The following is a 13134-nucleotide window of genomic DNA, read 5'->3' as shown; positions in this document are numbered from 1 at the left end:
CCTTGGAAGACAGTGAAGTTGTACCTGAAGACCTGACCCTGTTTCTACAGTATGTAGAAGTTAAACAACGGGAATACACACGCTCTGATACGAACAAATGGTGCTTCTCAATGTCAAGGATACTTCCCTGGTAGGACAGGTCCTTCAAAGTCAGGTCCTACAGAAGCTAGGCAAGACTTCCTCTAGCATTCAGGGGACACACATTTGAACATGCTGGCAGTTGCCCAGGTGTCCATCACTGAAGAGGCCACGCCTTCAATTCCAGCAGATCTTGTGGTTACTCCATGCTGGCTACGGATACATGCATGCATTTTTTAAATATTCTTTGAAGGAAGGACTCTGTCCTCAGTTGAATTCAAAGGATCCTTCACACCGGAGCAAACCTTCAGCAGGATTCAATGACGTGGCTTCATTGACATTCAGCTGTTTAAGGATCTTTTCTTTACATTGAGAAGCACTGTAAAATGTTAATCAGTTAGCTTTAGAGGTGCTATGCTAAGCTAAGCTAGGCTAACAATCATGTCCTGACTGTAGCTCAGTGCCTCACTCACAGACACGTGATTGATTTTATCTTCTCCTCTCACTCTCAGAATAAGCAGATCTGTTATGAACTAAACAAAATTTCAAAAATAGAATGAAAACTATTTAGACAGTTGTAAAAAAAAATAGTTTTATATTAAAGCACTCCATGTGGCCGTAACTGACTCTCTCAGGGTTAAGGGACAGTGTGCATGATAAATATTACATTTAGTGATGTCGTCATGGATGCTATGAAACTCTTATCAGCCCTAAACAATAAAGACACACACACAGATCTGCACATGATGGACATGAAACTACAGTCAGTCACTCTCTCCTGTTCATGTTTTGGTCCAGATGTCTGTCCAGACGTCCATCATCAGGAGACGACTGGGGGTCCGAGCTGCTTTCCAAGTCCTCACCTGCCAGGGATCCCAAGAGGCCGCTGAGTAAGAGACACATATTTTAGTTCAAAAAGTTGTGGAGTTTGCTGCTTCCAGAGGAGCAGGAGCGTGGCACAGTTTCCTGTGGCTGTAACGACGGCTCAGAATATTATTCCATGATTGTTTTCATTGCTTTTGTGTTGTTATTGGCACACCTCTGGCCCCTGTGTTTTTTCTGTCAGCTACTGCGTTAACAAACTTGTAACAGTTTGTATTTGTGTTGTTTTCTGTCTCAGGGAGCATGTGCGTGTTGAGGTGGTGCTGAAGGTGATGTCCAGGGTCCAGATGAAGAGCTACTACAGAGAGGCCATCACTATGGTCAGAGCTGACACCACACCACGAATACACATACACACATTTACACAACCACCCAAAGGGCCTCTGTCACCAAAACACAATGTTTATTCCAGGTGCAAGGGGATGCTAAAATATATATGTTTTCTTATTTTATAAAATCCAGAGCAACATTTTTAGATAGAAATCCATGATTAGCATAAAACAGCTTTACATGTTACATAGATGAAGCATTGGAGTCTGCATGAGAGGATGCATCCTCCTCTTCTTCACCTTGATTGTTTTCCTTTCCTCCATGTGGACCTCAGGAGGCACAGCAGTACGTAGACGTCGGCCACATGGATCGAGAGCAGTTCAAGAAGATATTTGATGAACTGGATAAAGATCGTATTAAAGAGGTAGAGCTGTGCCCACGACCTCTGCTGCTTCAAAGATTAATTCAACATGACTTCACTTTGATCATCTGTTTTACGTCTCTGTCTGTGTGTGTGTTCCTCTCAGCACCCTCCCCCGCCCCAGTACAGCTCTCCAGTCCTGCAGAAACTCCAAATGGTCTTCAGCCACTACTATCTCACTATACTTGGCAACGTGGTGGCACTGGCCAACGTCATATGCATTTGTGTAGGTTGTGCAAACACAGACGCACACGTGAACATCAGTCACACACCCTCACGCACTGGCAAAGCTGTCTGCCATATGTAATATTACCTTTGTGTGTGTGTTTCAGACCGTCCTGGTGTTGAATTCTGAAAAGTCCACAGCAGAGAGAGACAACTTCGTCATAGAGGTGAACACAGTGATGTTAATGGTCCACAGAGGATGATTCTTTATCTTTTAGGTGACCCCCTGACCTTTAATCTAGCACCTCCATCAGGTCAAAATGACAACTTAACCAACACTTTGGTCCATGACAATGTGTCTCAAAAATGTGTGCCTCAAATTGACTGTGAATATTGAATCCTGATAATTTTGGTGACCCATCAGGCACAATATTTTTTACCACCCAAAAAATCGAAATCTATTGAACTGAATGCCATGAAGTTTCCCTAAACTTGCTTATTTTTACGCCACTTTATTGAACATAATACCGAAAATAGGGAGTTTTTCATTTAATGGTTTCTTTTCTTGCTCCCTGTTAAGACAAGTATGTCTTTAAACATAGCAACATCATCAGCAGGTCTTTGTTTTCTAATTGTTTTTGGGGGGTAAAACGAACATGGCAGCCTTGTTGAAACTTCATGAACTCATAAATGAACTGACTTCACTCTTCCACTGTCCAACCTACAGATCATCAACCTGTGCTTCATCCTATATTACCTGTTTGAGATGTGTGTGAAGATCTTTGCCTTCGGCCCCAAGGGGTACCTGTCGTACAGGAACAACATCTTTGACGGCTTCCTCACCATCCTGCTGCTGGTAAGCACCTTCCACCTTTAACACATCTGCAGGTTATTAAAATGTGAAAAGATTACACCAACAAAAAGATTTAAAAGATTGCACAGGTATGATGTCTGGGAGTGTTTTGTCTGTGTTGATCCGTTGTGGTGCGAAAGTTTGGACAGGATTTAGAGGCTTCTTTAGTATAAACCAAAAGTTAAAATGCTGCTTGACCAAACTGCAGCAGCAGTTTAGAAGTGTGTGACAACTCCTCATTATGTCAATGTGTTCATCCTGATTATTAAAGGAATAGTTCAGCATTTTAGGGGAAAGCTAGCTTGGCTGTTGCAGCTCCAACTATGTTTACTGTGAGAAATAATTAGAAATTGTATTCATGGATTATTACGGCTCTGTTTTTCTTTTAAAGAATATTTTAATTGCTTATTTAGATTGCAATGTGTATGATGAGAATACTGACACACTGTGGCTCTTTAGATAGTTTGATCGCTCTCACTCTTGGCTTTTTTTAGACCAGCTGTGTGGTTCATCTAAATCTCACCTGTGTTTTTCTCACACCTGCTTTAACATGCAAATCTCAACAAAACAAATTGCATGACCTGTCTCACTGGCGACATGTGTCCTCCCGTTATTTGCGTAATCCTAATTCATATGCAAATACAGTGAAGAGGGAGACTCAGCAAACACTCAGTCTGAACTGTTTGTCTGTTGGTCAACATACCTGGTGGACACAAACACCACCCCACATAATAACCATGTTGCTTTGTAACTGCTGCTTGTGTAAATAAGAAAAAACTGTCACCATAGCAACTTAAAGAAGTGATGGTTTGTCAATGTTGTGTTCACAGCTTGTTTCTGCTGCCCCCAAGTGGCCAATACGATCAGTTATTGCAGGTTTATTGGATTAAAACGTCTCATGAGCATTTGATTTTTTTTTATATATTTACTAATTTTGATATTCACCGCTGATCTTGCGTGTTTTTTTCTCTATCAGGTCCTACAGATCACCATATATGTCACCTATAGGCTTCCTTATTCTCAATGGTAGGTTTGTCTGTTCTTCCAGTCATTAAAATGTTTGTGTGTTCAACCTGAGTTTATGCCTCTCCTGAAGTCATTGTTATTATTGATATTTACAATGATGATTCACATTTAAGTCCCAGAAATATATTAAAATAAACTGTTTTAGGTGTAACCTTTATTTAAGGAGCTTCAATAACATGGTCCAACTGAGTATTCACCTTTGAGAATGGACCCCTGACCAAGACAGTGTATGTACCAAGAGAAATCAACCTGGTGCCTTTTCCTCTGAATTTTGCTGAACTTCAGTAGCAGTGGCTGCCTGGAGTCTCTCTAACAAGCTGAGCTGTGGATTCCAAATCCAAAAAAGGAAAAGTCTTGGAGGAAAATAGAGGATTTAATAGTGTGTGGCCAGATTCATTTGCTTTCACCACCATCACTGCAAAATTTAAGTACTAAATAATTATAAATAGCCAATTGCAGAGCAGCCACCTGTAGTAAATTATATTAATAAATGCTCACTTTTTTTTTGGCTCTTTTAATAGTAAAGATTGTCGACCCCTGATCTAAGTCATGACTCGTTCTCAACCCCTCCAAGTCTTGCCTTATTTCGGTCTCATTACACTCTGGTCTTGGTCCTGGGTTGGTCTCGTTTTAGTTGGTCTTGACTACAACACTTTCTACAAAAGACTCTTCAGGAATTTTAGACATGACTTCTTCTAAATCAGTAAACTGTGATAACTGACCTGCTAAATGTCTCGCATCCGTGTGTGTTACAACAGGGACCCAGCCTTGCATGGTGTAATGTCTCTGTGGGAGATGGTTCGTTTGATCAACATGCTGATTGTCTTCCGCTTCCTGCGCATCATCCCAGATATCAAGGTACACCGCAGATAAATAAAAGCAGTCCCAGAACAAGTATAGTAGCATTCACACAGCAACTGGGGGCTTTCTGAGCAGCCGAGCACAATATGGAAATGACAGTATAGTGCATACCAAGCCAAGATACGTAACTTAAATAAAAGCAAAAGGATACATTTTTATTTACACACACAAATACTTCGTCACAAGTACACTGCTGTGTCTTCGTGTCCCTTTTTTCTTTTCATATGTTTCACCTTGTTTTCCAGCTCATGGCGTTGGTCGCAAGTACACTGTTGGACCTGGTGAAAAACCTCAGAGCCTTTGCAGGGATACTGATGGTGAGTCAGCATATCTCAGTCAACCAGCTGATCTACACTGCTATAAAAAAATATGGTAGAAAATGGTCAACGGAGTCCTGTCACATATATATTTTAAAATTATTAATGTGACAAATTAAGCTCAAAAAGAAAAAAAATCCCAAATAAAAAAGTATTCCCATTTTTTAAATGTATTTTAAAGTGCCTCTGCCTACTAGTGTTGAGTGCAAACCTTTTATTTTGTGTTTTGGTCGTGTTCTTGTCTATAGATAGGTCAAATGATGGCATGAGATCATTGTGTCTGACTCATAAAACTATTTCCAAACTCTTGATACTTTTGAAAACACATATTGTGTTGTCCTCCTGCTTAGCTGACAGCAACGTGTTGAACAGTTCACATGTAAAGGGATTCAGCCCAACACAGGGACTGGTTAAAGTCTTCTTTGTGCTCTCTGTGCAGGTGGTGTACTATGTGTTTGCTGTGTTTGGGATCTGGCTGTTCGAGGGAGCCATTAAACCTCCTCCAGAGATCAGGTAGGAAGTCATCTGTGACTAATAGAGACATGATAGAAACGTTTGTCCTTATGTACTTAAGGACTGCACTGAGGTTTAACTCAGGTAAAATGGAAGAAAAGAAACACTGCTGAGGTGTAAAATGTAGGAGGAGGGAGGGAAAATGAATACAAATATGTGCTGCGCCTGATTAATCATGACACACTGACACTTCAGTAGAAGACGTTGAGAGAAGTAGGTGTGAAACCTGAATCACTGCTTTAGCAGATGCACAGAGAGACAAAGAGAGAAACTGTGACAGTAAAAATATTTTAGTCCCAGCTGCTGAGAAGATTGCAGAAAATTAAAAGATGCAATTTAAAGTTCCGTTATAGCAGCTGTGACTGTTGATGGCTCACTGCAGTTCCAGTACAGTGCAACTACGAACTACAAATCCCACAGTTACTTTGTATAAGACATTCAGCCACTGACACATCCAATATTCAGTTCAGGAAAGTATTTTTTTTCCCTCTATTGCTCAAACATGTGTGACATGTTCCACATCAGCGCAGCATCGTGTCTTATTTAACGGCACACGTCTGAGTAATCCCATTGAATTAAAGAATATGTGATCAAGCGGTCATCTATGGTTGTGAAAAGTGAAGCTAATCAGCAAATAGTTTTTTGGGCACCAGGAAACAGAGACCTGTGTGGGTACATGAGACCCTAAAAAAGAGGCTGGATCATGGGGAGTACCACCAGTTGGTCCAGGAGCTTCTCCTCCATGATGGACGTTTACAGGCATATTTTAGGATGACTCGGGGGCAGTTTGACAACCTGCTGTCTATCGTCAGGCCTAGCATAACAAAAATGAATAAGTACAGGGAGTCCATTGGTCCTGCCAAGCGACTGAACACCTCCAGTTTCTCCTCCATTGTTTACCAACTGTAAACTTGTTGTCGTGACCACCACAGGAGGCCCGCCTCTCAAATCATCCCATTGGACAATATGAAAAAAAACAGAGATAATGTGGTACACTTTCCTGCCTGGAGTTGATATTTTTTCAGCTCGAGGAATTCAGAGCACTCCGGCAAAAACGCCAGGTGCCTAGAGTGCAGAAATGTGAGGCACATAGCAACGGAAAAACAGCGAGCAAAAAGCTTCGTTCTCATTAAAAACAATTACAAAAAGCCACCTCAAGCTGCTAAAGCTTTTCTGTGTGAACTGGGCCTTAAACCTGCATTCTATCTAATGGCCAGCAGGGGGCGACTCCACTGGTTGCAAAAAGAAGTCAGACTGTGTAGAAGTGTATGAGCAAATGACCCTCACATGATTTATCACCTTAGTAAACATTTTCCTAATGAGTGTATGGTCTCAGTTGTAGTTTCAAGTCTTCTTCAGTACAGCATGATGTTCATTTTGTAAACTATGGTTCTGTTAAGAGTGAATTAGATGTGGCTGCCTTGTGATTGAGAAGTCGTTACCATGGCGGCGTCCTTAGGTTCTCAGTCAGAGCCACCTCTTATGTCTCCATAGCTCCACTCTCTCGTCCAAATATGGTCACTTCTGTCTCCAAAATCCAACATGCCAAACTCTAGGCTTCAAATCTAGTCCACAAACCAACTGGTGATGTTGCGGTGGCTACTTCTGTTGACTGAACAAGCTGCTCTGTTGTTGGGTTGGGTTATCCAATCAGGAGGAAGAGTGCTGTTCGTTACAGACCCGAAAAATGAGGCTATATTTGTAACGTAGGTTACAGTATGGATATGAGTGTTACAAACATTATGCTGACAACTAAAGATGTTAAGATTACCAGCTTGTTTTCAATGGGTTCCCTTATTTAATGAGTCATTCCTAACTCTGTGTGTGTGTGTGTGTGTGTGTGTGTGTGTGTGTGTGTGTGTGTGTGTGTGTGTGTGTGTGTGTGTCAGTGTGCTCACCAATACCTCCATGGAGAACGTCACCTCTAACTACAGCATGGAGTGTGGCACCTACGAGCAGCTGGAATACTGGCCCAATAACTTTGATGACTTTGCTGTGAGTAACATGAACAGACACATCTTCATGTGTTTGGTTTCAGTTAATTGTGTTTCTGTTTCTCTCCCTGTAAGCAAAGTCTCTCACTTATTATGTACAGCGGAAGGATAAAATCTGAGATTGATATACATGTATTTTAGTTATCAGTTTGACATTTGATGATGATGAGTTACTGCTGTCAAGCGCTGGGATGTTCTTAGAATAAAAGTGCAGGAGAGTAAATAAAGAGTACCTTTCCCTCCCTCTCTGTCAGGCGGCCATCATTTTGCTGTATGACGTCATGGTCGTCAACAACTGGCAGGCCTTCTTGGATGCATACAGCAGATACACAACTGAGTAAGACAAAATACTTTTGACATGCACAGCAGCTAATGCTGGTGATGATGATGATGGTGATGTTGATGAACTTGTTTTATTTTTCCCAGGTGGTCAAAGGTCTACTTTGTGTGTTGGTGGCTCACCTCCTCCGTCATGTGGGTCAACTTGTTTGTGGCGCTCATCTTAGAGGTCAGTCACAGATGTTCATTCATAACACGGCATAAAACACACTTCCAGTCAACAGTAGAACGTAGAACAAGTCTTTTCCTTGAATATAAACTGCATATTACTCCTTGTTTCCAAACAGAACTTTATCTATAAGTGGGACCGCAGTCACAGCTGCTCTGTTACAGACGTGGAGAGAATCAGATATGAAACCTCTGTTCAGCTCATGTTCAGGTACGTTGACACTGATGTTTTCTTGTCTGTCATATAACTAAATAAATGTAGCTCTCAGGTCAGAGCTGACTCTTGGTCCGATTGTTCCTCTTTCTCTGCAGAGAGCAGATCCAGGAGCCAACTGAAGAGGAATTACTATGTCAGCTACACCAACACCCACACTTACACTTACACTGGTGACACACACAGAGCACCAGCAACCACGAGCAGCAGAGAGACTGCAACTAAATGAGTCGATCGTGTGGTAGAAGCACTGAGAGGTCAATATCACTGCATTCTACTACTAGTGTATTTTAATTTTAGATTATTGTGATTTGTAATGAATACTACTGAAACCAGTAGGAAGCACATGTTTTTATGTGTCATGTTATTCATGAACCACTGCGAGCTGCAGTTTAATTCGTACACAGACGTCATGTTACTGAGTTGAACATGAGTGGGCGGAGCTAAAGAACCACAAGGTGTGTGCCAAAACTATACTGAAATATGAAACGGTATCTGTAAGTGTCTTTGCAATAAGTGCACAAGAAATGGCTTAAACTGTGACAACAAGAAGCTTGTGCAATTTTTGATTTGGAAACTGCACATTGAGAAAGCAAATCCGAATTTCCAAATGTTACTGCTTTATTTTGAGTTTCACCAGAGTGACATAAAACCTGAACTGACTATGAAGTGTTGGGAGAATGTTGGGCCAGGCTGGGGCCACATGCGATTTTAGGAGTGTTAAATATATGTTATCCACCACTGTTACACACCACCACCGTAGGTTTGGTGCTCCAAAACACAAAAATTCAGCGTTAATGTACATTTTTTTTATCATTGTCCATGAATAATCATATGCAGCAGTTAGGGGGGTCCGGGTTTAATATTATGTGGGCAGTGTTCCCTCTTTAAAACTGCCATTGAGAGCTTCCAGAGCAGTCTTTTGCACTTTCTGGTTAAACCACTAAAATTCAGGAGGTTTTATTCTTTGAAATGTGGGATTTCACCCAACCATAAAGATCCAAATATATTGTCTCATCACACTCTGGTACATTGGTTAGCAAAGAATGTATGTATGTGTATGCACCGCTGCTGTAAAATGAGAATAACCTTTCTGGTTATCTTGCTCCCACTTCAGCCCCTTTCACACAGGGATCATACAACTTTTGTGGAACATGCTTCAGATGCCTCTTGTTACATGTGACGGACAGTCCTTAGTGGGTTGTGTCTTTTCTCCTCTGCACTGCAGGAGAACAGTAATAAGTCACACAATAATAACATTACAGCAGCTTGTTTTTGTCACTGACAGGCTCAGATTGTTATTATAAGTGTCTGACAACATTATGGAAAGGATCCCTACAGAGATAGACCTTCTTGTTAAACCAGAAACACCCCTGAAATCGCCATCGCCAAAGCCACCAGACTCCATTTAAATAATTTGTAATTTTATCATTATAAAACATACGTCAGAAACAAAATAAAATTCCGAAAAACTGTCTTTGTCAATCTTTCGGCTGTTCCAACAATCACCAGCTCTGGTTTGGTTGATATAAACCTTTAATCCACAAAGTTAGATGTGAAAATGTGCTGCCTCTATACATGCTAAAATTACTCTTTCTTTAAATGGAGTCTGGTGGGTTTGGCGATAGCGACTTCGGGGCTGTTTCTGGTTTAACAAAAAGGATCTTACTCCGTTCCAAAAAGGTTTATCTCTGTAGGGATCCTTTCTATAATATTGTCACACACTTAGAGGAACAATCTGAACATGTCAGTACAAAAACAAGCACCTTTAGTGTATGTACATTGACACTGCACACACGAGAGACAACATTGCAATCTGTTTCGCCGCTGCCAGCTGCAGCAGTCTCTCAATACTGGACCAATTTTGAAAAAATGGGCACGGGTTCAGGTTGAAAAGTACCAAAGTTGACCTTTGACAGGTGAAAAATGAAACAAAATTGATCATAGAAAACAAGTGTCGCACACTCTCACCACCACATTTCAGTATAATATACATTTTTTAATTCACCATATTCAAAATGGTTAAAATACTAAAGAATTAAGTGTATTACTTATAAATAGATTGCAAAAGTTAAGGCATCAGCTCTAAATGAACATCATGAACAAGAGATCCCTCTCCATGGATGGACAGGCACTCAGTGAATTACAGAGTTGACACAAATTTATAGATAGATGGTGAACAGTTTGATTAGCTTGACTGTATTAATCATTCTGGGCCAATAAACAGTTTTAAAGTTAGTTAGCTGCAGGTGGATAATACAGAAATACAGAGCACAAATGTTTGCAGCTGATGCAGTGGCAGCATCTTGCACTTTAAATGATGCTTTTCAGTAGTGTTTTAGTGATTGGCTGTGTGGCTCTGTGTCTGAGGTTCACGCCTACTTCACTGAGCCCTGCTGGTCAGTTTCATCACTGACATATGACACACATATCTGTTGGCTTTTATGTAACATGTAACAGTGGCCAAACCACGTTAGATAAGTACAGATGGTATTTAATCAACAGCTGCTTTGATCACCTGTTGTAGATGTTTGTCTTGCAACTTTTGCTGGCATGGTTACAATGTGTGGAACGCTGTAATCTGAGGGACTTTCTGCGGAGGACGTTAGAAAAACATTAGGCATGAACGAGGAAGCGCACACACCTTTAACTGGAAAGCATTCCTGCACTCAGGAGGAGGAGCGGCTTTGTCTTTTTCAATCTCTTTTTAGAGAGTCTCTGCACATTACTGCACAAAAGCCCAGTCCTGATTAAATGCCTTTTTTAATAGAGGTTCTTTGGATGTATAAAACCAGCTTGTTGGCTACCTCAAATTATGTGTCCATTCCTCAGTTACCCTGTTAATTATTCATATTACTTTGATCTGTAAGGGTCCTCACATTAAAAGAATCAAACGAGTTTTTCATAGAAATTATTTCAAGTTATGAGTATTGGTTTGCGCTTTCAAAAAAGCTGTCTTTTGTTTGTCATCGCTTCTGGTGTGGCAGTCAGGGAGAAAGAACAGACAGTAAAAAATGTGCAAAAGTGCATATAGTGCAAAGTCCAACACGGACTGAAATGTTGGCACTAGATGTACTTTTGCACATTTCTCACTTCCTGAACAGCCAGCAGAGGTAAATAGAGACATTTGAAAATTCAGACTCTAATCTGGATCTCTTTAGTTCTCTGTGTGCAAGTCCTCCATTGCTGCGTTTAGCATTTCATAAGGAAATGTTAAAAAATGTTCTGTCTCACAATGACTTTCTCTTGGATCCACACCACGAACCAAACACTTGTTCCTTATTGACCTGTGGCCTAATTTACCACACACACACACACAAACACATACACACACGTGTGAAAGGGGCATATACTCTGGGAGTATCTGTGGTGCTGGTGAGGCTCCACGCTGGATTAACATCCATTTACTAGATTAATTATCAAAAGCTCAGTAAATATTAACAGATGTTTTATCTTTGCAGAGTGGTGTCTGCCATAACGCCAGTGTATTTAGACTTATTTTGAAACTACATTTCTAGATTCTTTCTAGAAAAGACAAATTGTGCCTTGGTATTTATATAAATACAGTTTCAATGCAGTTTATTTGTAGTAAAAAAAGGGAATATATTTTTATTGAAAGCGGTCTGGATGTGTAGGGAAGTTCGAATTAGATTTTCTGATATTTGTAATAACTTGAGATACAGTTTGTATTTCAGTCTGTATTTGTGAACTCTTATAACTGTGTATAAAATGATCCATAAAGAGATTTTAAATAAATATTTTGCAAAAAATCAAAGACTTAAGTTGTGATTTTATTGATTTTCCTCAAAACAAGCTCCACTTCATCCCCTTCCCTTTAGTTTTACAGCCAGTTAGCGGCTCCGTGCAGCCATTCCCTCTGTCTCTCACACACATTCCTAAAGTTCGGAAATTTCCATTGCCGCTGAGCTGATGATGTTTACCTCACCTGACCTTAAAGATTTGTATCTGTTCAGTGGAATGTTTGTCTGTTAATGTCAATAGAGAATAAGTGATAAAATGCATCACAGTATAAGTTTTATCCATTTACTTGCCTCACATCATTTGTTGTTTGCGTACTGTCTATATATATATATATATATATATATATATATATATACACCACCATAGCAAGGTCAAAGGTCATGCAGAGCAGCCATCATGGAGTGAAAGCCATAGAAAAATAAATGAAGAATGTAAACACTGTTATGTCTACGTAAGACTGTTACAACATCCAGAGCAGTAGTTTTCAAACTGTCTCGGGCTTCCCCTGTGGGGCGCAGAGTTTCTGCAGGAGGTGCGTGGGTGTCATGGGAAAAATGTGGAGAGGAAATAAAGTTGAATGAGGAAATAAACCCAGATGCTTTCAGGATAGACAGTCTATGTGATTCAGATGGTGTGTACAAAGGCGCACAGTCTGGGGTCAGTGAAAAGAAGATTTCATGATACTCATCAAGGAAACGTGTCAGAACTAAAGTCAAGAAGATGTGACAAAGTGTCTTGTTCTAAAGTTTTGTGTGCAAAGTTTAATTTCCTTTTTCCCTGTATTTGGGTGGCTGTGTCTGTGTCTGTGTTGTCTCTGCATATAATATGAACAAGATAGGTCGATTCAAAGCGCACATTTGTTATGTGATACACCTTGTTTGTTTCCTCTGTGATATGTATATAAGACTACATTTGATTGAATTTGAAAATAAAAGTCAAGTGCAAAAAAAAAAGTAATTATGGTGAAAGGAAAATCTGTAGTAAATTTAATTTTGTTATTAACATCTTCAATATTTATTAGTAGTTTATGAAGACAAATTCAACTTAGTGTACATTCATCCAAAGGGGGCCATGAGGGAAAAAGTTTGTGAAGCATTGTACTAAAATGTACGTATGTTCATTACTGGCCTTTGCAAATAGTAGTGAGACAAAACAGTCCTTTCTTAATTTATAATTTTTGCAAGAGCCTTCTGGAAAGAACCGGTTGTATTTATTAGAACTTAAATAAGATGCAGCCATTTAAAAACATCAGGTATTATCAGACACAGGTT

At 40.1% G+C, this 13134-nt stretch overlaps 1 protein-coding gene across 1 annotated transcript in view; it reads left to right on the top strand.

Moving 5' to 3' along the window:
* Positions 1–11839, top strand: part of tpcn2 (two pore segment channel 2) — a 37882-nt gene extending 26043 nt beyond the window's left edge. The window contains exons 11-25 of the mRNA XM_049561668.1: positions 877–968; positions 1199–1280; positions 1565–1654; positions 1758–1877; positions 1984–2043; positions 2544–2672; positions 3646–3695; positions 4454–4553; positions 4802–4873; positions 5313–5386; positions 7276–7381; positions 7635–7717; positions 7807–7888; positions 8007–8098; positions 8200–11839. Of these exons, the coding sequence (XP_049417625.1) occupies positions 877–968; positions 1199–1280; positions 1565–1654; positions 1758–1877; positions 1984–2043; positions 2544–2672; positions 3646–3695; positions 4454–4553; positions 4802–4873; positions 5313–5386; positions 7276–7381; positions 7635–7717; positions 7807–7888; positions 8007–8098; positions 8200–8278 (1311 nt within the window). The 3' untranslated portion in view covers positions 8279–11839. The remainder of the gene's footprint in view (positions 1–876; positions 969–1198; positions 1281–1564; positions 1655–1757; positions 1878–1983; positions 2044–2543; positions 2673–3645; positions 3696–4453; positions 4554–4801; positions 4874–5312; positions 5387–7275; positions 7382–7634; positions 7718–7806; positions 7889–8006; positions 8099–8199) is intronic.
* The last annotated feature ends 1295 nt before the right edge of the window (positions 11840–13134 follow it).

This window comes from Epinephelus fuscoguttatus, linkage group LG2 (genome assembly GCF_011397635.1).
Source record: "Epinephelus fuscoguttatus linkage group LG2, E.fuscoguttatus.final_Chr_v1".
In the NCBI taxonomy this organism is placed as follows: Eukaryota; Metazoa; Chordata; class Actinopteri; order Perciformes; family Serranidae; genus Epinephelus; species Epinephelus fuscoguttatus.
This window is presented reverse-complemented; position numbering and strand designations above follow the sequence as displayed.